The following is a 25,840-nucleotide window of genomic DNA, read 5'->3' as shown; positions in this document are numbered from 1 at the left end:
GCTGAGTCAAATGCTGCTGCAATACTTTGACTTTATTATCATCTATTCTTTTTACAGTTTTAACTTTTCCCTTTGCTGCAGTCCAACAAGATGATCAACTGGTGTAAAAAGTACTGTATTTAGAGCACTCATGTATTTGCACTTGAGCAATTCTTTCATTTTAATGATGTCTGCATCACTGTAATGATAATATTAATGACTGAAATAAAAGCAAAAAATAAAAATATCATGAAATTAACAGTAGAAACCATGTAGTTCTTTAGTCCCTGTCAGCTATGCCAAAAACAGCCCTCAAGATAGTCAAACTTCTTAGTCTTTCTTGTAAAGAGTGAGCTGCCTGTAGATAACTTGGTTACAAACCAAGAACACCAGTGAAAAGTACCAGAAGGTATTAATGTGCTGCTGAGCATCCTGAAGGCAGGAACACCAAGGCAGGAACTACCCTGCACAGCAATATAATGGCACCAACGTGCAAAGTAAGCACAAGGCTAAATGCCACGGGCAGATGGGAGCTCAGGCAGAGGGATCTCCTCCTGCAGTGCAACTTGTCCAAGCAGCACTCTGCAGACACATGGAAATAAACACTTATTTGCCCTGAACCTTTAGGTGCAAAGCAGAACAGCTTCAAAAATAAGAGTCTGTATGCCCCTTCATTGCAAACACTACACAGACTGATGAGACAGTCAGTGTTCTGGGAAATGAGAGGAGAAATCAGAACCCCTTACTCCCCTTACTAGGTAAATAGTAGCTGTTAAAACAGAATGTATTCCAGGACCTAAATGATAAGAAGCCTGTAAGGTAGTTTTTGAAATTCAGCTCCACAAATGAGACAGGATGAAGGAAACATAGCCTGTAAGCCCTGAAGGGACTCAGGTATTCATCTCCCACAAATACAATTTCACATGCTTGCAGTGCTTCAGTAAACCATGTGTAACATTCAGAATTTAAGTAATTTTGGGCTGTTACCAAAAGATTAAGTACTAGTGGATCAGGAAGTGCCTCCCAGTGCAAACTACTAACGTGACTCCTTGGGTGATAACATTTACTTTCCGTGATTTTTTTCCAGCCTAGGCTGGAAAACCCAAAGTCTGTGTGTGCTAGTTGTTCATTATGAACAGCCAGAGTTCTACTGAATTACAACAGAGCTTTAAAAATGTAAAATTTATACAGAAAATTTGCACAATAATATATATGAATATTTACACTATAATCCTGCAGTAAGTGCCACCTTACCATCTGCCTCTCTATCCTTTTTCCCCACTTTGCTATGGAGCTTAGATTTGCAAATATCTATTAAGCAGACAGGCTAAAAGCACCCCATGCAACATGATACTGTTGCAAAAGCTGTCAATTTAACTCAAGTGGGGTAATTCCCCATTGTTTTCACAAACACAAAAGCTTTCTTTTACTGGAATAAGACTGATGACTAAATGAGGGTATTCTGTGATTCTAACTAATTTTTTTTTTCAAATGCAGAGCCTGAAAGGATGATATCTACTATTCACTGGTATGAGAAAACTATATGAAAAGGGAGATGGATGACATTCTGTACAAAAACCTTTTTAAAAAAGTGAACTCTGCTGTTCACCATTATTTACTTCATTAAAGGCCCTTGTATAAGCACTGGGTCTGCTAAGTTTCTATTGTATTCACAGCACAGCAACCTACAGAAGATAAATGAACCTGTACAACATCAGTTTTTTCAGACTGACAGATGAAGTTAACAAGGCTTTCAGGGGGCTTCCTCTGCTCAGAACGGCCAGGTGCACTGGGTTCTCAGTGTCACAGTTTAGCACACAGGCTCCAATCCGTGGCCCGTGGGTAAGAGTTCAAGCTTGGTGTGATGGGCTAATTCAAGCCTGCCCCTTCCCACTCCCACAGCAACAGGCTTCATGAGCATCAACTGCTCAGCTTCTCCCTGCTGCTCCCTTCCTTTGCTACCTCCACTCACTCCCACCTCTAAGCTTAGCTGTTCCTCCTCACACACTGAATCCTACCGGATCAAGTCTTTACCTTTCTTTTAGCCCCTCTGCTGCCACTACTGGCTCCACAGGACTTCAATTAAAACCAATAGCTGCTCATTTAGCCTTTGCTTGAGCCTTTCTGCCCCTGGAGGAGAAAACCCAAAGCAGCTAAAAGAACAAGTGAGACAATCAATAAAGTACTCAGGAAGAGCACACGTGGGCCAGCAGCAAGGAGAATGCATGCAGAAGGCTAAGGGAAAGAATCCAGGAAAAGTTAAACCACATGAATTTAACTCATAAAAAGCAACTCATCTTGGTGTTTATAAGAACATATCTGCAGTCATAAAAGAATCTCACCAACTACTTTTCTCCTTACTGCAACAATCAAATTCACACACCTCACAGAATGGGTCTGACACTTTACTCAAGGTTTCAGGTGCAACACACAGCACTAGTAGATGTGCATTTTTGCTCTGTATCTTTAAACAAAGGCAAATTCTTCATAAAGCATTTCATAATGCAACTAGGAAAGATCAGGACTCTTAGTGCTTGACACACTAGGCCTATGCAGAGCTGACTGGGAAAAAAAAAGTGATCTGAGTGTACATGCCTGTTCTTCATTAGACGCACTTCTCTCTTCCGTGCAGCCTCTTCTGCCGGCTGGGTCGGAAGTGCTGGGGAGGATGCCATGACTACTCCTGGTGCAATGGTGCTGGTCGGGGCGGTACGGATCTGGTAGGTCTGCACATCTCCTGAGGCAGCTGCAGGGACACATGACATCAGTCTGGTGACAGTGCTGTCACACATGCTGTGGAGAGCATCTACTCATCTCTCTAAGCTGTCATGTCTCTAACACAGTCACCTCTCTAACCATGCACCCTGGGCCACAGCTCAGGAGGGATGGCCATCATCTGGGTCATCACTGCTACCTCAGGCTTAGTCTGTTAATACATGCAAGGTTTTGGGCGCTCATCCTGGAGAAGTTTTCACTTGTGCTTGGTAAATGGATTTGTCTTGTGGTATAGCTGTGCTTCTTTCTCCCTTATTGCATTTCTTTGTACTTCTCTGGTTTTCGGGCAGTTCTAGCATTTCTAGAGAAGGACGGTGTCACTATTTCTAGTTATGCTCCAAATGTCTGCCTGGAAAAGGAGGAACTGCATGTGTACATATCTAGCATAGAAAAAAAGGTGTAAAAATGTAGCATTTACTCCCACAACAGATGAACAGTGCACTCTACTGCCTCTCCAGAATGAGTAAGGTCTTGGCTTTCTTTTATTTCACACACTTAGGAATGCGTTAATTTTGCCTGAGCTTATAAAAACCACAATACCACCTAAAGAAATCATATGTCCTTAAGAACATAAAAACCCAAAGATCAATGCAACAATAGTACTTTTCTCTGCTATGCACACCTGGTAAACTCTTTTCACAGGATAACTTTCAAATCAGCTACTTAACAGCCATAGTAGGAGAGGTACACTTCTGTTATTTTCAATAAAAATTCTGTAACACTCCTCAATTTTTAATTAACCAAAATATGTATTTTGATACAATTACTCCCCACAACTTATTGTATGCAAAAGTAACTCTGCCAAGTTGAGGGCTAGACCAAATGATCACTTAAGGTACTCTCCTAATTGTTCTGATTCCAAGACTCGCTGATTGAGAGAGTCATTCAGTGACTAGCTACGAAAGTCACAGTAGGAAGAAATTATGACTTACAGTTGAAAAATGGGAGAAATTGCTAATAAATGAAAAAGTGCCCCTTTAGAAAGAATAAAATATCCTTCTATTTTTAATGCTTGCTTTAAATTTCCTATTGTTGCACATATGAGAGAACTCAAAACTGTAAAGTGTATTAGTTTTTGGAGAACATATAAAAAAATTTGTGTGGACAAAATGCAGGAAATGAAAAAGTAAAAATGCAGCATGAAAAAGCAAAAATAAATATATTAAACCTCAAATATCCACAGTTCTACCAATCTAAAGGGAAAGGCTTCAAGAAAATATGATGAACAACTTTGCCCAGAACTGCAGTAATTTTATGGACTTATCTGTGCCAAAGCTGTTAATTCTGTTTCCTGACTCATTTGAAGGGGTCAGGTTGGCAACTTATATCATCATAGAGAAAATGTTACACGGAATGAGTGGCTGTGAAGTTTCTCACCTTGTACAACAACTTGGTTGCTGGGTACAAGTATCTGCTGTCCATCTGTGGTCTGTGCATATTGTAAAATGGTGGTGCCAGGTTGGGTTGCAGCTGCATTGGTCATTGTCAATGTCTGGAGACCTTGTACTCCATCTGTGCCATTGTTAGACAACTGTATTGCTCCTCCCTGGGTGATGGCAACTGCAGACAGAAAAAATGAACCCAGCTTTTAAGACACTAATTCACTCATTAACTTACAGTATTCAACCTAATTATGGAAGAATACTAATCTATGCTAAATCCTTTGAACCCTTACACACCCCTAAATAAAACCCATGGCTTCAATGTACATGAAAGAAATCATCCTTTGAAAGGTAAGTTTTCAAATGTTTGTGAGGGCCAAAACCCACAACCTAAAATACAAATCAGTTTCTCTAATAAAAGAGAATCACACAGAATAGCTACAATCCACCCCCAGGGAATACTTTTTAATTTGTTAAGATTTTCTTCTTGGTTGGTTTAGGTATTTTTCTCAGTCCTTACTTTTTCTTCTCATCTGAAATTCCTCTCATCTTCTTTATGCCCTTCAGTCTCCTCTGCCGCTAGTGCTATCCATCTTGTGTTTCACTTTCTTCTTGATTTGGCACTTTTTTTTTTCTTCTGATTGTGTCCCCCCTTCACTACAACTTCCTCAGACCCTTCCTAGCTGGTTTTTCATTCATAAAAGTACAGCTTGGTTCAGGTAGTCTTAACTTTGCTGGATTTTTTCCTTTCTTTCTCTCAATCCTGTCATGCAGGCATACTGGGACATTGTCCCTTTTGTGACTCATGGAATTTCACTGTGTTCCTATATGCAGACACACCAAAATCTCAAGTGTCTGCACTTGACATGCAGTTATTTTACAGTTATAATAGGAATCAGAATTAACCACATCCGCTTCAATAAAATTAAGCAGGGTACAAGGCAAAGGGGTTAAGGAGTAAACAGAGATACAAAATTTTAAAGAGATTTTAAGAGACAGATGTAAACATGTAGCTCTTTTTCCGTTTTGTATGTGTTGTATATGTCTCCTACTGTATGTGTTAACGTGAGACAGCATGGGTCTTTACTGCCATATCCCCAGTCATTCTTCAAGCCAAAACACTGTATCTATAAAATCTAACAAGTAAAGAAAACACAGAAATACATATTTATGACATATATTAAGGTTGTTGATGTCCTTATTTTTTCAGGACTTTCTGAAAATGTAATTCCAGACTGTAACAGCTTTTTCTAATGATGATGTTACAGTTTGTGAACAAGTGTTAATGATCTGCCAAGAAAAAAAAGAAACTTCTGAATTCCCCCATCTAGTTCCTGAAGTGAAGAAGTTTACAATAGCATTATGGTTAGTTCCTGTTTTGTCCCAGGATGCATTAGCTGCACCAAGTGGAAAGCAGTCCCAGAATGTTAATCAAGCCTTTCAAACACTTACAATAGAAATGTGTTTAAAAGGCCTGGTTAACAGTCAAAATAAAGAAATTTTTTTTTCACCTCCTGCTTTGTCCAAACAACAGTTAAAGAAATAATAGTTCTTCATCTTCTCATCCCCACTTACTAGCACCACTGAGAAATTCAGACTACATACTGTACTGCCCACTGCTGGTTTGGTAAATGGGAGTTGGCACCGTAACAGTGGCGATGGCAGGTGCTGCTGTTTCCTCTTCAGACTTTTCTTCTTCGATCCTTGGCACTCCTGGGGCGTCTGAGGACAAGTCATTCAAAATTTTTCTGGCAAAGACAGTGTGTTGTAGAGATTTTAATAAAAATTGGGGGAGAAAAATAGTCTATCTGATACACAGTGCTGGGGAAAACTGTGAAGTGCAGCAAGCCAGCAAGGAAAATATGAGTGGAGAATGAAAACCACACACTATCTTCAAACTCTTACTGGAGAGGATTGCTCAAAATGCCAAGCACTGATGGGCAAGGGAGCCAGCACAGAACAGCTGTGCTTGTCAAAACCCACTATATAGCTATTACAACCTTTCCTTTTTCTTCAGAGCATGTTTCTCTCATCCATTTTTATTTGTTTCCTGCTTTTTGCTATATAAACATTTGAAAAAAAAGTCAGAACCTGTCTCCTCACTTACACTGGGGGAACTGCTCCATTTCAAAGACTATAAACACCTCAGCCAGAGAGCTGAGTACCAAGGGAGTTAGCAGGAATGCTTGCAGAGAGCCAGCAGTTCATAATTTAACACCTGCCTGGGAGACAATACCCACTGTTTGAGAACAGTCTCGCAGTTATGTTCACAGGTGCCCTGCCTGAGAAAGTTCATGGGTAAAGAACAGATTGTTTCATTATTTCCATGAGCTAATTATCCAAAGTCAAAACTTCTAAAACATCACTGCTACAGGTGCCACTCAACATGACAGTGGACTGACCACAGCAGTCATTGCAATTTGCACCACTGACATCAAACACTGTCCATCCTCAGAGGACTGCCAAGCCCTTTTGCTGCTGGCACATTCTATTATGTCACTGCAAAATGCAGTAAATGCCCTTGGGTAAATGTAATGCTCTTAGGTAAAAGGCAGTATTTTTTGTAATTCTCCTTCTATGTTTTCCAGTGGATTGGCACAGGAACTCAATGGAATGAAGCAAACAGAGCTGTAGATCCCAAGTTCCAAGACAACACTACTTTCTTATACAAGCCTCCTAAGGCTGTGGGAGCCAGAACACTTGTATGAAGCTATGTGGGGAGAGCAGTCATCCTGCTTAGCAGCTTAACCAAAAGAGCTTTGCTGTTGCTGTTTTGACTTTGTGTGCATGCAAGAAACCCCAGCACTGCACAACACTGTGCGAAAAATCACTTGGACAAATAAAAAAATCCCATACAAAGAGTTTGCAATCTATGTGTTAGACCAGAAACTAGTGAATGAAACAGATGAAAAAATATGGAGAAAGCAGGGATGATGAAGAACAAAATCCAAGGAAATAAAAAATCACCTTTTAACCTCATGTCATTATGACATAGTGGTTAAAACGATGGATTTAAGGTAAAGGATAAGACGGCAGCTTTACAAATGTAGGAGCTATGAACTGACATGGAATACATGAAGTACTTTAGTAGCAGAATCACAGAGAAGTTTTTGTGGAAGAGGTATAGCTTTCAATTCTGTGAACATATCTGCACCTATCTTGTATCTGGGGCCAGTTACAGCAGGTTGAATAATGCCAGCTGGGAAGTCACTAAAGACAGCAGTGATCTGGCAAAGCCTTTCTGACCTAACCAACACCAGCTCAGAATCTGAGCTTCATGTAGAAGTTTTGCATCTACCAAGTGTTGCTGTGTCACCACAATCTGGATTGAAGACAGAGGCTGTGTTGTGCCCCCAATGTGTGCAAAGGAGTTAATCTCAATGAGAAGCCAGCATGCACAAGCACCCTCTTCTTAGTTTTGCTACTTGTTTACTTAGGTCTGTTTTCTCACCATATACAGCCACTCTTCCATGTATAGTAAAATCAAGTGTCTTGCTACAGAAGCAGACTAAAGGGAACCTGTGGCAGCCTTGAAGTTAACACTACTCCTTGCAAATGAAAATATTCTCCCTTAAGATATATTATGGCTAGGGATCTTCAGCAACGATTTTCACTATTTTGGGCAGAACAGCCTTGAAGGCTGCTGGACAAGGCAGACAATAATCTCCCAAGTGCTAAAAAAGTGTCATGGTTAGATATGCTCAGGCCTACAGCCCAGCTTCTATTTCCAAGGCTATGCTCATAAAGGAAAAAGGTGCATCTGAATTTTCTAAAGCAGAAGGAACTCAGTGGTCACTTAAAATCTACTGAATCCCAGAGCTGTTCCTTATGGCTATTTAGCATATTTTAAGAATGAAAGTGAGATTTAGTACAGACACAAAAAGCTGTACAAAGGCTTAGTTAATAAAGTAACATGACACACCATGTGAAGGAGAACCTCAGCTGGTTTTGCCAGAGGTACTTGCTATGAGAAAAAGAGACACTAGATGCTTTTCACTCTATTCAACTCATACTTAAAACACGCTTTCATGAACTTTAAACACAAACTATTTTGCTCAAGCAGAAATTCCCTCTGACCTATGGAACATCACAACTTCCTTAAGTTTCATGGGAGAAAGGAATTAAGTTTGATTGCTGTTAGCATTTCAACAATAATGAAAACCAGTAGTTGATCTTTTGCAGACTGCAGATTACACAGAAGTCACTTTTTGCAAAGCTTCAGTGTATTTTGTGTATTAAGTATTCATTAAAGCTATTTCTAAGGCATCTATCACAATGATACCTCAATTCTGTGAAATGTGGCAATTAGCATATTCTCAGCTCACTTCTGTCTTTAGTGAGTACAACTGCTGAGCTTTCTTCTTCCTCCTCTTTGATTATCTCTCTACATCCTATTCCATGGACACATTCCATATTCCAATGCCAAGACTTCATAGAAGAGAGATATCAGTTAAATGGTAAAGATAAAAATAATAAAAATACAACCCCACTGTTTGTATCTCCATGTGAATGCACCCATCCATTAAGCAAGATGCTTCTGGTTTAACCTCCATACCTGTAGGAGGGTCGTCTGGACAGAATTTCTCTTCGTTTCTGTGAGTCTGTGACACTGTCTACTGATTCCTGTGAATCTTCACTTTCTGCTATAGTGGAGATCTGTAAATAAGAACAGCAATCAAATTTAACAAGACACTTCCAATGCCTTTATTTTAAGGAAATGTTGACATCCTGTGAAAAACACCACAATGCAAGTACTCTATCTAGACAATGAACAGAAAGTTACTGCTTAATAATAGATCCAGTAAAGAATGACCACAGTCAGTGATCTGTCCATCAGAATGTTCTTTATAATTTAAATACCCCAAAAAGAAAACATAAAAGTTAACACCATGCGGTTTTTGCCTCCCATAATGTTTTGTTTTCATCCATTGCATGGAAAGAAAGATTTTTTTCAGTAAAACTTACAGAGAGAATAACTAAACCAAAATAAGGTAGCAGAAACGTTTGGAAACAAAGAATAAAATACTGAAAAAATGTGAGTTTATAAATAATGAAGTAGATATGATAAAGAGAGACTGACTTTTACAGGGAAAATTGCCAGGAAAATGTCATAAATGAAGATTTTAAAAAATAACACAGCGCTGCAATTCTGAGTATCTGTGCTAAAAAAAGCAAAATGTTTAGGCAGGAAAGTTAAATAAAAAAAATTAAAATAATTTAGATAATTTTATATTAAAAATGTGCATGAACAAATCTATAAAAGCTAATGATGCTTATGTGAGAAACAGAGCTCACATACTGACAATTTGTGCACTATAGAGATGGTTCCTAAAGGCTCAAAAATCTTGCTGGCACCCACATCTCACAATTGTCAGATAGAGGGCCTGAATATGTCCAAGGCTGACTGTGAACTACTGGGCTCTGAATATCAAAACACAATAGATCTGCATTGAACCAGGTGAATTCCAAGTATGGCTTCATTGTTAGTCTCTTATCTTTGACCTCCAGGGTAGCAACTTGTGCATGTGTATCCAAACTGCTCACCTCTGATAAATTAAAACTCTAAACTCTAAAACTGCAGTGGCTGAGGATGGTAGAGCCTGGCACAAACCCAGTACTGAAGTTGAGAAGGAAAAAATAAAGATTATTATCAGAATGGCCTAGTTTTAAAATATGCATACCTTATTTTTTAAAATAATATCCAGTTGAGTATCTGTACCAAAAAGTCATAGTACCTACTTTTTAAAATTAAACTTTTTTTGAGCTTATTGTTCTAACCAGCAAATGAATAATGTACAGTCCTTGTCCTGTGTAGCTGCTGTACACCAAAAAATTACTGCATTTAGTAACACTGAACTTCAAGTGAATAAAAAGCAAGTTAGATCTTTTAAAGAGTTCAGACTAGTCTCCTCTATCTTCAGGCTACCTCACCATATTGCACTACCTGTCTTGCTTTACAGAAATGAAAATGCTAGGGCTTTACAAAGCACACAACACTCAACCAACACATTTTAAAACCATTTCTATGCAATGACTGATGAGTTTATTTTAAGAACCAGTACCATACAGAGACCAATGCAAAGCAATTTTTCCTCTTATGGAGCAAAGACTCTCATTCTAGAATACTGGCCTCATTAATTATTAAAAATTACATTATTTTAAAAAAATTCATCCTTTTGTTTGCTTCAGAATAGTATGAACTCTTACTCAATAAAAATGGAAGTGTATGGAAACACAGTAGAGAGAAAATGTAGAGTAACACTGTAAGAAAAACCATAAAACTGTTAAACTCACCAAACAACCTCTAGAGGGAAATGAAACTCAGCCATGTTTGAAAATGAAAAGTGGCTAAGCCAGAACAGAAAAAAATCAGAGTAGCAAATACTGTACAGATTTGCAAAAACACAATCCAGGACACAAATACATTAAAACCAGTGCAATGACAGGCCTATTTCAAAGGCCCAATTCACATATTAGGAATTTCTTCAGTCAGTACCTGAACTGTCTGGACTTGTGGAGACTGAATAACTGATGGCTGGGCAGCCTGAATTACTCCATGCACTTGAACCGTCTGCCCATTGGGCAGCTGAACTAAGGTCACCGTGGGTGCAGAAGATGTTGCGTGAGCTGCTGGCATAGATACCTGCAAAGAAGAGACAGTGAGCATAAATTAGGTTATTGCAAAAGCTCCTTAGCTCAGTATTTGTTTTGGTGAAAGAACTATGTCTCTTCTAGGCCCCAGTCAGATGACCCAAATGTTTCAGTGTAAAACCCCCTGAACTGCCTGAGCTCAATACCTGACCTACTTCACAAAATAATCTAATGCAGAATTTCTGCAGGCTCAAACATAATTTGTAAAATCACTGACAAGAATAAGAAAAACACAAGTGCCTCTATTTTGAGGTAACCTGATACAAACACATCATTACCTTTTACTTCACTTGGATACTGCTCAGACTCAAGTGTACTCCTACAGACACTGCTGAGTCAGAGGCAGAAACATATGGGAGTGGAGCTATTTTTGTTCTCACTCAGAAAAATGCAAAGAGTTTGCCAGATGCAAGAACTTAACATTTTTAGGGAATCATACCTTTCACTTTCTACAGATTGAGCCATATGAGTAGATAGCAGAATGCATGTAAACGAAGAAAACTGACCATGTGTTCAGATAGAAAAACCCCATGAGTTTGCAGTGGAACTAAGTATTTTGTAGGCAGTCATGATTATTGTGTAACAGGTTAAAGCAAACTCTAGTTTCAAGAGTTATTTCTATGAGGAAAAACTACCCATGTTTTAAACCCAACCGTGTTTCTCCAGCACAGACCTGCAGCACGGCAGCTATGCCAACAGGGATACACTGCTGACCTCAGCATGGCACATTACGGCTCGGGCTTCGGGGACAGCAGTAGCTGCACAAAGCTGTTCACGCTGCACGGGGCTGTCTCACCCTGGCAGGCCACAGGAACTACTCTGGGTGGCTGAAGTGCCATGTACCAAGGCTGCTCCACGGCTGGGCCAATGCCCAGTGCACGTGCAGAACTCCCAACTGTCTGCTGACACGATGCCTGTGTGGGGCTGGTGCTCCTGGAAGGCTGCAGTGTGCCAGGGCTGCGGTGCCAGCACACCCTGCCCTCAGTGTGCATCCCTCCCACATGTCACGGTCCTCGGGGAAGGACTGCAGGCAAGCGTGAGCTGCTCTGGCAGACCTCGGCCAGGTCATGGGTCACTGACTCACCAGCTTTCTTCTAGTCACCCAAGTTTGGAAAACCTAACAATCCTCCAGGGTTCAACAGCGTTTTAAAAAAAATTGATCCACATAGCTGCAGTGCAAGAGAGCGCTGTGCCGCTGTCCTACCTAATCTCAAAGGGCTGCTATGTACTGGATGCAGAAGGAAATCCTCTGCTGTCCCTGTGAATACGTGGTTCTCAAAAAGCTGCAATAGCTGATCTCTGAATTTCCATAAACATCCACCACTTAAAACGAAATCTTGCTTAACAACAAAATTAAAGGGAATTACACGTAGACCTCTCTCCTCCACAGCTGTCTCTCCCTAATCCACCAATCTGCATTTTCTTTTACCTTCCTTTTTCAGGAAAGCAGCTGCAGCATTACATGGTGCTACTTAACTCACATCTGAAAGAAACTGGGGCTGAGATTAACGAGAGCACTTTCCTCTGGCAAATTATATTTCTTTACCAAGCGACCTTTCTTAAGAATGCACGTCTGACTAAACAGTCCTTGGCAATGACAGCAAAGCTGATCAACTGGAAGCCACTGTGGTTGGATTAAGCCCACAGCAGAGTGTAACTTCCGTACATGTCTCTGACTCATACCTTGTGGAACTGGGACGAGTTTCCTTTTGACTCTGAAAACTACCCTGAACTCACTTAAAACACAGCAATTAAACTAAGCTTGCAAGAGGGGTGACCTTACAAGAGATAATACAAGAGATAATGGAAGAATTAAATTGATATAATTAGTTATTTAGATTTGGCTAGGCCTCTGAGGGCACTCCCTAATGCCAAACACTGCCACTTCACTTATTAAAAATATCATAGTAACATAACACTGATGTGAGCAACACAAGGAATTATGTTTAGACTGTTTTATCACCTCCACAAACTCTGTACAGGCTGGGGAAAAACCAAGGTGTAAATTATATAGTGAATGACAACATGGTGGTTCACATGGATTTTAACCATACCTGTATAGTGTTTTCTTACTTGGAAAAAAGTCTCATTCAAGTACTGGGATAATTATATCCAAGTAAAGTGCATTTTACCCACTACATACTTGTAAGTTCAGCTCCCTAAAGGTTAGCATGTTAGCATATAAATGTAAAACATTCTTGGTTCTCTGGACTAAACCTTAAAGCACATCAAGTGAGCAGCAGTTAACTGGTTTTGCAAGAGAAATAAACTACTTCCACTCGGTTCACACTGAAGTGTTATTCACACCACCTACATCCTGTGCCTAAGTTAGACAGTGAGAAAACTGCCCAAAGAGGCAAGCTGGTGCAGGGCAGCTGGTGGCTTGTAAATTCACACTACAGCTTCACCCAACAAAATCACCCTGTGCGTTTAAACAGCTCCAATCCCTGCACTATCACTTGAATGGAAGTGTATGGACTACAGAGGGCAGGACTTGTTTGGAAGTTTGCATTGCACCAAAAGGTGCAATGACTTTTAAAACATTTATAAAATGTTAAGTGATTTAACACTTGTGCCACTTAAATGACATTTAATTCCATAAACTATGAGATCAAAAACACCTGCATGCTCTTTGCAGAATACAATTAGTTTTCAATTTAAATGGTTAAAGAAGAGAGACAAACAGGTTCTGTAGTCATTTATACAATGGGGTTGTTTCTGCCAACCATTGGTGTATAAGAAAATAAAACTCAGTTCCAAAATCAGAGATGTAGATGGGATTGTGTTTCGTGTCTCTCCAAAATAATTTGGGGACAACAAATCATCTACTTTTGTCCCTCTAACTTGCCAACAATTCTGTGAAACTGTGGAGACAGCAGGATAACATGAGCTGTCAAGTGCCAGATTGTTCCACTTGATTATGATGCTCATAATATTAATCCCATCTGATAAAATGTTGTGTTTGCTGCATTATTTATCTACATATTAAGTTCATTTTCTTCAGAATTAAACTGATTACTATGGAGTTTTTAAGAGAAAACACAATAGCAAGACAATCCAGTCAATATAAAAAAGACAGTAGATTACATATATTGAAATGAATACCTTTCAGTGGTATGGTTGCAGTAAAGAATGCTAGAAATATTTTCATTCATTACTGTGTTAACATTACACAATTTACACACACACAGTTCTTCAGAACTAACACAGCCTAATGTGATGGGAAGTCAAAAATCTCTACTACTTTAAAAATGTGAAGACAAATATTAAAAGAACTATACATCACATGTGTTTCAGAATGGTATCAATCTTCTCTCAGGCCCATGAGCAGACATTATCCCTCTTAAAAATATTAACCATAAGTAAAACTATTACACCATATGATTTTTATACCTGGGCTAACGTTGCAATCTGTGGTTGTGCCTGTACTGTCATCTGTTGGGTTTCTGCCTCTGAACCGGCTGCATCTCCACTCTGCTGGTTCTCTGCTCCAGATTCCATGGTCATTTAGTTACCTACAATCACAATATTTGTCGTAAGTCTGGGTTGGTATGCAAGTCCATTATTCTTGGTGGATCTGGCAGTAATCACTGCAGCTGAATTCCCATTACTACATACTGTTTTAATTTGCTTATTAAATGTTGCCAAACTATTAGTATTCAGGCAAATTCTTTTCATGCCAGGTGTTTGCCTCAGATTGATCTTCCTGTGTATAATGTTTCTGAAAAACAAGTCCAGTCTCCTCCAACAATGAGAACAGAAAAAATGCATTTTGCTCATCCTAAAAAAACTGAGCAATTGCACTCTGATGACCTAGCACCTCTGCAATTTAAAATAAAGACCTGTTGGTATGTCAGGAAGGGCACTCCCTCAGCAGCAAGGTGACAATGTGCCCTGTTGCAGCCCTCCCTCTCCCCCCAGCTGCAGTCTGCAGGTATCCAATAGCAATTGTTTCTGTGCTGGCTGCTCAGTTCTCAGCCGTCTTTCCCTGAACTAAATATGCAACATCTCCATGCAAGTTCTTTCCATCACCACACTGTGTATGGCTCTACGTCACAGCAACTTGGCCTCTTCCACCCAGTAATTTTAAAGCCGGTATACAAAATGATGGAAGCCATTTCTACTTGAACCTTACCGCAAATGTTTTTATACTTAGAGGTACACATTAGTTTGTCATGACCTAAGTTTTTTATCATATACAGCTCCTAATACACTGGTATTTCTAAACACTGACTGAGATCCTAGATCACCAGAACACACAACTCTATAAAAAGAGGTTGCATAACTTCCAAACCCATGCACGTAGGCAGAGTGCAATGCCTGTTAAATTCTGCACTGATCTGACAAAACCATTTTTCAGTTCTTCTCTAAGTACTGATATGAAAATATTTGATATAAAAAAGAACTTCAAAATACAAGGAAATTATATAGCAATGCTACTGTATTATCCAGAACTCCAAATACCAAATATTAAGAATGGGTATTACCTCCATAGCCACAACACTTCTTCTGTGTACCCCCCTGTGCCCAATATATTCAGGCCTCTGGCTACCCTAGGGCAGCACAACTCTCTTCAGAGCTGGTCCAAAACAAGCACTAGAGCATTTCTGCTTTGGGAAGAGGCTTGGAGGCAGAGAATGCTCAGAGCAGAAGGAAGTTGGAAAGAAGCAGAAATGCCCCTCTCCTTCCTCGGCCCTCCAAGGAAAAGACTTAGAAGCATCAATACAGGTGGCGGTACCATGTCCACACTCCAGACACTTTTTTTGAAACACAAAGTCAGAGAAACTTCCAATTCAATGCAAGCTATATCTCAGTGTTACAGGCAAGAGAACACCTTTTATACTGCCTAAAACAGCAGAGTCACACTTCAACCCTAAGTATGAAATGTCATACAATAAATGATTGATAATCAAAAAAGATAAAACAGCTTTTCACAGTAGTAACTGCATCATACATCAAAAGAAAGCAAGTCAGTGTATATAAATCAAAATTTCTACACTTCCTATTGAAAGTAACCATTCAAATGAGTTTGTGTGTCAACACTGAAATATAAAGTATCTAATATTTGGTTCTAATGTCAGTAAAGAAGGAAAAGAATTAAACCTGATTTTCCTTGAAAATTAACAATAAAAGAAAGTATACTTTTTTTTTAAAGCACATTAAATTATTCCAAGAAGTGGGATTTTGTTATGCCTCTCTCTAGCCAAGATTTCTGTGCTACAAACCAGGTCTTTCCCATGTTGTGTTTCATATTTCAAAAAGCACACAAGAAAACCCATGCACTATTAGTATTTGCAATATATGTTACCAAACAGCTTTTAAAGACTTATTTACAACAGTTTAAGTGTTTTTCTATCTCAACTTTAACACACAAGTAATATTTTAATGCTTAGTTCTCCATTCTACATGCCCATTTTTGAATATTCTGTATTTTGAAAACTACAAATCAGACTACCATAGGTTTCTCTTTGATTTTTACCATTTCCATTACCATTTCACTCTTTGTCCAAGGTAAGCAAATCAACAACTTTTTCCCAATTCTATGCATGTATCATGGTGACTCCAGCCAAAAGACTGCCTCATCGGAACCATTTCAGAAGCAGATCCTTTACAGCAACATCTCCCGGCCAAGTCTCACCAAAGAACTTTAAAACTCAACTTCCCAGCTATAAATTTAAGTATATTGCAAAACTAATAGTGTTTCTGTTTGCTGATAGAAGTCCTGACTCCAGTATGGAGTCAACTGGGATTAGAAATGGATGAAATGTGTAAGTATCAGATATTTAGCAATGTTCACAAAGGTAAATGTGTTGCCAAATTCCTGCTGATAAATGCAATGTTTTCCTAGGAACAATTTCCAATCCTCTCATACACTATTCAGCAAAGGTCCTATGTCTTTACAAGCTTCCACAGTTACATTATCTTTTGCATATGTAATCAGCAAAAGGATTAACTTGAGATACTCCCTCTTCTACAACATCAATGTTTCAGAAATCAAATTCCTAACATGAATTGCAAACACCCAAAAGGACCTTCCTTATTTCATAATGTAAGAACCAAGCAATGCAGGAAGCTGCCTGCAAGATTTACATCTTGACACGTGCAGTTTAAGTGAGTTTCCAACAACCTGCAGTTTTTTGACAAGCTCTCAGTTTCATTTACAGGTTCTAAGGACTCAGGTTCAATTTAGCTTGCACTTACACACCACAGTACTTGAATTCTAACAGCTTTTTACCCTTTACAGTAATTTGTGAGAAAAAAGAGGAATCAGGTTTTTGAGCCTCAAGGCATCCTATTCCAGAGACACTGGTCACTACTAACATTTGGGTATGATCAAGATTGCCAAAATGTACAGGACCATGCACACAGAACATAAACAATTACTAAGCTGTGTGTATGGGTAAGGCCCTGATGGCTGAAATTAAGGTTGTCAGTTCCTATTATTGTAATTTACAGTGTAACAGATGAAAATACATTTGGTTTGAAACCTTAACCTCCCAACACATATAAATGAATGCCAATCTATACATCTCCTTTCTAAGCTTTCATACCCCTAGTCTAGACAGGCTTTGCTGATGCGTATGCCAGCATCTTTCTGTTCTTGTGGGTTCCACCACCTCCTTTTATTTCTCCTGCCCTGCTCACAGTGGCCCACCCTGCTACCTGGCACTGATTTCCCTGGCAGGCACCACACCAGGACTTCACACCTGAAGACAGGGATCTGAAAAGTGTCCTAGTGGGGAGTAAGTCTCCAGGGCATGGACAACATATGGGAGCCAAGGGAGCACACTTCTCATTTCTCCTTGCTTCCAGGCTACTTTCCAACTTGTCAGGAGAGGACACCCACATGCACATACTTCAAGAAAAGATTAGTAACTGCAGTATTGAACCAAGTATTCTATATGAAATTAACTGAAAACAGCAGCTATTAACAACCAGAGTTGGAAAACTCAGGACTGCTTGCCTAAAACATCCTGAGCATGAACTCTGAACACCAGAAAGCTGATGGGACTACCTGGTTAGAGATGGCTTAACTCATGACTTTTGTAGCACACAGCTTTCTTCATTAGTCCAAAAGTGGCAGCAGTATTATATTTGCTAATGTTTTCTATTTATAACTTACTTACTAATGATCTCAAACTCTGGAAGTGAAGAGCCAAAGAGAGAAACATTCAGCTCACAGATTGGCATTTATTTTAGCTAAATCAAGACTGGGAGAAAGGAGTTCAGCAGAGGAAAACTAACTGTCCCAGATGAACGTACACCATGGCCACAGAAGACAGATGCAACTAAAACCAAACAGTTGCAGAATGCAACTGAACTACACACACTGCAGAAAAATCCAAATAAACCTGTCTCCTTGCATCAGCCTGGAAGGACTTAGATAAGGACTACTGCAGAGAGATCACTTCAGATTTCTGACATTTATGACAAGAAAAGCTAGAAAGTTAAGACTGCAACAATAATAAGAAACAGGGTAATCTTTAACTACTGTATTTGTGTAGCTGGACCCTATACATCAGCTGGATTGCAGTGCAGAGGCTGGGAACCTGTATCAAAAATGGGTTCTGTGAAATTTGGGCATTCAGAGAAAGCACGTACTTAGAGGAGTGAAAACCTGTTTTATGAAGAGACTAGACAGATTTTTATTATTTATCCAAGAAAGGAGAAAAATATTCAAAACCTAGAAAATAAATTATTAACAGGGTAAGTAAACTAGAAATGTGGATGGTATGATTATAAAACCAGCAAAGCTTAAAGATGTCAAATTTTAAAGTATAAAAATGAAAAATAAAAAAATCTATTAAAAAATTATGAACATTGATACTTCATGTACTGCATAAATGGAGCAATGATGCTACTGATGATACGAAATTTATTAAATATGGGTTAAGACATGCACTGGGGTAAAAGGAATATCCAAGAATATGTTGAATTAGTAGTTTTGTCATACCAAAAAAAGTGCTGAGCAAAAAGGAAGATAAAAACCTAATGAGTTGGGATTTAAACTGATTTCTGATCTTTAAAAATTCAAAATGTTTTTATGAGGGGGGAAGATTATATCCCATGTAATTTTTGCAGGTTCCAGTAGTCTTTTGAGGTACCTACTCATCTTTACTATCTTGAAGCCAGGATGCTGAACAAGGTGCTACAGGTAATGCTAACTCCTATAATCCCTGTTAATTAAGTGAGCATCAGTACTGTGTATTCAGAGCACAGGCTGTTAGTTACCACCCTTCCCACCTCCCTAGAGTCAAGATAAAACAGAATTGTTTTCCAACAGCTCTCATCTTCTTCACTCTTTACTATCCTCCCCTTAGTATATCTGTGGTCTCTCTATTTTGCTTCCCTACATCTTTTTCTATCTCTAGTCTGATTTACCCCCATGAATTTTAGCACATCTCCTAAAGATTAGGCTCTGCTCCTTGGTCTCCCCTTGCTCATACAAGCCACGGAGCTTTCCTACTCTGCAGACAGGCTGCTTTTTGTCTCCCAAGGCAGACTGGACAAAAGAAAGGTGGAGATCCATTCCCAAGCACCATGAAATCCAAGGACCAAAGTACCACACTGTGGCTGCTAGGGCCAGATAAAACTTCCTATCCACTTTCATACGCAAAAGTCCTTAATACCCCAAAGCTTTCTCGGCTTTTCGGCTGGACAGTTGGCACAGTAAAACACGGCACCTCTCCACACAAGCCTTTGTCTTCTCTCTTTATTAGCTTTGTGGTGGTAATTCACTGGCAGAAGTTCAAGCTTACACTGACAGTTACTGCCCATAGGACATTGCTGCACCTCCAGGAAACACGGTTCACTTTATGCCTCGGAAGTACTGTCACACCTGCTCCCCAGCAAGCACAGCTTCACCAGGTGACACGCTGTGAGGAATCTTCCTCTCACTTCTGGATTTGTTTTATTGAAGTATACACACAGAGTTTGAAGGAAAACAACTGTCTCCAGAAACAGCGCAGAGCAGAGACTCAACAGACTCATGCCCATTCTGAGCCTGACTTGCACCACAACCAGTCATCTGCTCACCCAACACCTTCAGAGATCACTGTACTGCCACATGAGGCTCCTGATCCAGGGCAATAGGCAGCCACCCAGCTGCTCATGGCAGTGAAGGACCAGAGCAGCTGAGGGAAGGGAAATTGAGGCAATGCCTGTTTCTAAAGCCCTGTATTCACAGCAGGTGTACTAGTACAATTGTTCAGGAAGCAAGCACATCTCCAGTATCCAAAGTTCAGGAATTTGACTTATTCCATATTGAATGCATGTGGCTTTATAAAGCCACCAATCCACCATGAAAGCACTGAGAGGATCATCAAACACCACTCTGGTACACATTTATTTTCACGTTTCTGGGAATGTCGACCTGCAATCTGTAAACATTTCCACTGTCACCTTGCAGCCCTTTCAGCCACAGCTCAACAGCCACTTTATGAACTCCATTCAGTGACTCCCAGACTGAAAATGTTCAGAGAAAAATAATTTTATTTACAGCTAACACATGGGACTTCAAATAACCATTAATAAATACTTAACAGGACAACACAGGCCCATAATTATCTCTCTTTGCCACTAATGACTATAGTGGGTTGGCACAAGAATTGCAATTTATACCACAGCTTCTTTTGTCATCCCAAGCTGGCACTGTCACTGCTCCTGGGTATTTGCTCCCTGTCTTGTCTCTCTTGGGTGACCAGTCTGTGCATCATACTGTGAACACAACGTATGTTTGCTGCTTAATCTGAAATCTATCTTTTATCACTCCACAGAATGGGTTCTCCACAAAGCCATTTGATGATCACACCAGCTTCTGGGTCAGGGAAGCCCAAAGGCCGGGCAAACCAAGTGGAAATGGAAATAAAAGAATGGCAGCAACAATCAACACCACTAAAAATGCCAAAAATGGAGAAGAGTCTTCTGATCGTGTTCTGCAAATAATCTGCAATAAATCAATCTACCAAGCAAACTGAATAATAAAAAGCTGGAAAAGTTTCTCTTGTCACTGAAGTTAAAGTATTTCATCTTGAACACACAAGAAAAATTTAATCTCACTGTCAAAATATCTCGCACAAAGCAGAGTCATTCTATCAACAGAATATAATATCTGTAGTCCCACCCTCTGTCTCCATCAATGTGACACTCAGAGCAGTGTCTAAAAACTCTCTGCTGACTTAATACAGCCTGTAACAGCCACTGCAACAGATGTGAACAAGGTAGTATTTTCATAAAGGACACAGAAGAAATGCAACCAGGACTCTTAATTAAAATTAACAAACTTTCCTGGCTCACGACTTTTTCAACAAAACTTTTGTTACACTTCTAAAGTCAGTGAAATTTTCTCACACTTACCAGATTTAGCTATATGAATGGTAAAAGTATTGGAAATTACTTGTGTTGCATGCTCAATCTCCGTTTCACTAAAGAAAATGAGAAAATGCAGCAGCAGATTTTAAAACAAGGGCAGAAGACCAAAAATGTAATCTCAGAGCTACAGTGGTGAGCACCCAAACCAGCAATCTCCTCTAGATTTTGCTCCCTGTTTGCGTAACTCAAGAAAGCTGACATTTACCAGGCAGATGGTGAATCAGGTAAGGTGTATGAGAGAAAGTTGCTTGAACTCTCTTCACTGCTGTATCCTCCTGATTTGACTCTATACTCCTGGCATTGTACTAGAATCTGGTGTTTCTGCCTTCAAGCTTTTTAAAAGGAAAAAAGGCTTTGTCAGCTATTAACTGCAATTAGTTTCTTGTATCATAAATTACATGAATAAATACAAAAGCATCCAGCAAGTATTTGGTACACACACATAATTTAATTCAAGTTTTACCCATACTGCTTTTTTTGTTCAATATGAATTATAAATAAATAAATAAATATACCTCCCATCCCTTTTTACTATTCTTATCTAAGATAAGATAATAGATGGGATAGGTCTTATGTGAATGCATGAGCAGAGCCCAGTAGAAGCACCCAAGGGGAGACACCAGAGCAAGCATTTCCTAAGGCATTAACAGTGAAAAGCAAACAAATGACTCTCCACTGTCTTATCCCCTTCCCATTCAGAAATGCTCCCAAAATACTGCCAGACTTCACTTACACAAAAGAAAATGTCAAAACAAATCCCAGGAAGGTTGCAAAGTCATTAGGTAACTTATTATTATTGAAAACATAATCCATAAATATGTTCTATTTATAAATGCTCTGTGCTCCTATTAAAGGCACTTAGGGTATTAAAAGACTAATTCACATGCTCTAAGTCTGTGATCCTCAACATGTAGAACAGAATTGTGATAACTATAAACACCCTTATTAGTGCAGTAAAAAAAATCCAAAACCCACTGGAAGATAGCTGCAAACTGAATTTTAGAGAAGCAAGACATTTTTAAGAATGTCCTGGCCAACATATTTGATGTATTCATGGAGACTTCTGAGAACTCAGCCTATTTTGTCATTCTTAACACATTCATTGCCAATATAATATTTATGCATTTCAGTTACTTACAAACTGACTGCACTTTACTACAGCTTACCATCTGTTCTCTGACTTTATTTTTAGGACATAAAACTCACCTAATTTTCAATCTATGAAGATTTCTTGTAATTCCTACCAATTGTAAAAGCTTTCCTTTCTCAAAAATGAAACCACATGAAATTGCCAAAATACACTCCTCTTTTCTCCCAGTGACTGATGAAAGTACTGTGGCTCACCTCATCACACTTAGCTGCTGGTTACTTAATAAAATCCATCACAACATTGTATCTGAACGGTATCATTGGCAGACATCTTTAATGCAATATAAAATACAGGCACCAAGTGGTTTTTTTATCATGCTGTTGGGGAGCTAATGCTCCTGCTGAATACACCACAACTCCAGGAACAGGCTCTTTGCAATTGGTACAGGCCCAGCAAGTCAATAATCAGCACAGCCACTTGTGACGAACTTTAATTTCTGGCCCTAATCAAATTCTGATTTCACCTTTGACTTAAACAGCTGTGGGTGGAGAAGTGAGGGATCCACAATTCCATGGGATTTGAAGGTGACCTCAGCCCAAATGAGGGCAGCTACCTGAAGCCAGCCACTCCTCCTATTTGCCCTTCTTACTCCAGCGCTGAACTGTGACCGAACACCAGTCTGACGGCAGCTTTTATTTAAAAAGGATGACATGATTACATCCATGCTATGACAAGTGAGGTAGTTCTGCTGAGCCCACGGTGAAAGCTTGCTGGATGGAAACAGCACCCATCTAAGAGCCTATTAATGCAGCCTGGCCCCAGGCAACAGGAGTACAGATGGGTACAATAAAGTAACACCGTTTCTGCTAGGGAGGCCCTGTGCCCGAGCGAGTACACCCTGCTCTTAGCACGGGCTGACAGCTCGGGCTCAGCGCCACACTGGAGCAGCTCTACAACCCCTCTAAGGAGGCAGGTTGTACCTGGCTGGCACAGTGAGCAATGCAGAAACTGTTCTCTCCTACCACCCAGATATCTAGATATGCCAAATAAATAATTTACCCTACTGTACTGGTGAACCAGCAGAACATTTTGAGCCACTTCCTTGCACAGCAAACACTGGCATGTGAAGATGTTCCAGAAAAGCTAAGGCAGCCCAGAGTGACAGAAAGGAGTGCTAAGCGGTCAGAGATCATCTCCTTTCCCACTAACAGGGAGAAAAGAGGACTGTCATTACAATAATTAAAGAAGTATCTCAGAGCAGAAAATGATGCCAAGTTACCAAGGCTAAGATCCATCTAAAAGAAGGTGCATGTGTTCCCTTTTTCCACTGGACAGAGCTGTCAGAACTTGAGATTTCCACCTGACCAGCCAGAGTCATTCAGATGAATATTATCTTTGTTCTCCTCCATATGCATTTCTATATTTTATGGTCTTTTACTGCCTCACCATACATTCTGGCAGAATAAGAACTACCTAAATGCTGCATGACATATTTTTGACAACCTTTTGACTTGTTGTAAGGATCTCTGTCCATTTGCCAAGCAACCTTTAAACACTCCAGGTCTGAGGCATCAGCTGGAAGAACTGTTGCAATTCCAAGCCTGGGGTAGCCTGCAAGTCTGTAGGGAGAGTCTCTACACATTTTTATGAAATAAAGGGTTATCTCTGAGGTGAAGGAACTACTGAAACTTGTTTCCAGCAATCAGCTACAGGAGTGATGACTAACTGCTCAGCAGAGTCACTCTCCTAAAGCACAGAACTAAGATGTTGTTAGGACAAGGATATTTAATATAGGACTGCCTCCTGCACAGGCTGCGCTCTATAGATGTGCTAGGGAAATCCACAGGCTCGGTCACTAGGTCTGTGACAAACACTTATGTGAGCAAAGCTAAAGCTACTTTGAAACTATACAGATCACCCAGCTCTCTTTTGGTGCTCCGAGCAGGTCATGAACAACTTACAAAAAGACACAAATAAAAACCAGAGCATTACACAGGCCTACACCAGTGGTTAATGAGTGCTCCAAGCCCAAGGGTCAAAAATACAATACGTAGTAATCTCAGACCTGTAAGAGAAAAAGGAATCACCTCCATACAGGTGTTTCCTTAATAGTATTAATTTAAATGAATACCAGGTATGATTTAATGGAATAATGTGATAAAGCCAGAGAATCATATAAACATGTTTATTATTACCTGAAATCTCTTTATTCCAAATAAATGTTTTCAGAGTCTCTGTTACAGTGTGAAAATATTAACAGACACATGTAATTTATCAGAATAGATACTGTAAGACTGGACCAAAGGCTCTTAGAGATCACACTGATTAAATATGACATTCTAAAGTAATATGAATGTAAATTTACATTCTGAAACACAAATCTTCTGGGAAGTCCCAGGTTTTCAGGAGACTTTCCTGTTAATAAAGTAAATGTTTCTTTTTCCACCCTGTAATGAAGGAGAGCAACTGTCAGTATTTAGAGTTCTTCGTATGGTTTCAAATGTTAAATTAGAGACCTGAATTTTATAACCCATCTGTAATAATAATAATAATAATAATAATAATAATAATAATAATAATAATAATAATAATGCTGAGGTTTAAATAATGTAGGTCACCCCAGCAAAATACTGCACACTGAAAAGAGTCAGTTGGAATCCCAAAGTGACATGTATTGCACTTGCTTTCACATCATTCCTCTGTTTCAGAGAATATCAAATCACTTGGGGAACTTAGGGCAAGTGAGTTTCAGGTATTTATAAGCCGCACAGTTACACTTTACTTGAGAATTTTAGGTAGAATTTGTGTCTGCTGAGGTTTTGTCTGTTGGTGAGAAGGGACAGTTCCATGGCTAATGTTTCTAATCTACTTCTGAATGTCAGTGGCCAAAGCATCAACTCATAAAAAATATTACTTCAGATATTTATGCTGCAAGCTTGACAGACATGAAGTATTTAAACAAACAGTACTCATTTTGATTGATACTTGGAAAATATGTGGTATTTTTAGAGTTCAACCCATAGTATAAAAGCATGACGTTATATAACTTGGTAAATATTGTAAAGTCTTGTTTTAAAAAAACTGGAACACTTCTAATGAGTTCAGAAAGAAAACACAACAAAATGGATGTTTCAGACCAATACTTTCACTATTTTATTATTAAGTATCTTTAGAAATGGTCACCTGAAAGTAAGACCGAGTTATTCATACAAAGCTGACAATTACCAAATATCAAGTCAGATCTCTGAAAAAAAAAATAGAAATAACCTGTATTCTCAAAAGCAACATAGTTTTGGGGTTTTTTTCTCCTTATGATTTAATAGCTTTGTTTCATTTTTAACAGGCAGTGTAAAACATTTTTTGCTTTCCCTCGAGGAAGTGAAAACCTTTGAGTTCTTTCTGAGGCTGGAGTGCTAGAGTAGAGTATGCCCAAATATGCCCAAGAAAATCAGCACTTCCTTACAAACCTTGCCCATGTCAATTTCTGAGTGCATCCTATTCACAAAATTAATTGCAACATTAAAACCAAAGATCTAGGTCTTAAACCACAGCTTAGACTTGGAAATATTTTTAAATCTTAAAATTGCTCTGG

At 39.3% G+C, this 25,840-nt stretch overlaps 2 protein-coding genes across 3 annotated transcripts in view; one reads left to right on the top strand and one right to left on the bottom strand.

Moving 5' to 3' along the window:
* The window catches only part of METTL21A (methyltransferase 21A, HSPA lysine), a 35,403-nt gene extending 13,950 nt beyond the window's left edge, over nt 1–21,453 (top strand). Inside the window, exons 3-4 of the mRNA XM_058839204.1 lie at nt 18,870–18,942; nt 20,564–21,453. Coding sequence (XP_058695187.1) covers nt 18,870–18,928 — 59 coding nt within the window. The 3' untranslated portion in view covers nt 18,929–18,942; nt 20,564–21,453. The remainder of the gene's footprint in view (nt 1–18,869; nt 18,943–20,563) is intronic.
* The window catches only part of CREB1 (cAMP responsive element binding protein 1), a 40,170-nt gene that overhangs the window by 6,794 nt on the left and 7,536 nt on the right, over nt 1–25,840 (bottom strand). The window contains exons 2-7 of one of the 2 annotated variants that reach the window (XM_058839201.1): nt 14,181–14,302; nt 10,633–10,779; nt 8,692–8,792; nt 5,742–5,884; nt 4,132–4,314; nt 2,571–2,725 (exon numbers count right to left, since the gene is read on the bottom strand). In XM_058839201.1, coding sequence (XP_058695184.1) covers nt 2,571–2,725; nt 4,132–4,314; nt 5,742–5,884; nt 8,692–8,792; nt 10,633–10,779; nt 14,181–14,294 — 843 coding nt within the window. In that variant the 5' untranslated portion in view covers nt 14,295–14,302. The remainder of the gene's footprint in view (nt 1–2,570; nt 2,726–4,131; nt 4,315–5,741; nt 5,885–8,691; nt 8,793–10,632; nt 10,780–14,180; nt 14,303–25,840) is intronic. The other variant, XM_058839202.1, reaches the window with a different exon arrangement.

Source organism: Poecile atricapillus, chromosome 5, assembly GCF_030490865.1.
Source record: "Poecile atricapillus isolate bPoeAtr1 chromosome 5, bPoeAtr1.hap1, whole genome shotgun sequence".
In the NCBI taxonomy this organism is placed as follows: Eukaryota; Metazoa; Chordata; class Aves; order Passeriformes; family Paridae; genus Poecile; species Poecile atricapillus.
This window is presented reverse-complemented; position numbering and strand designations above follow the sequence as displayed.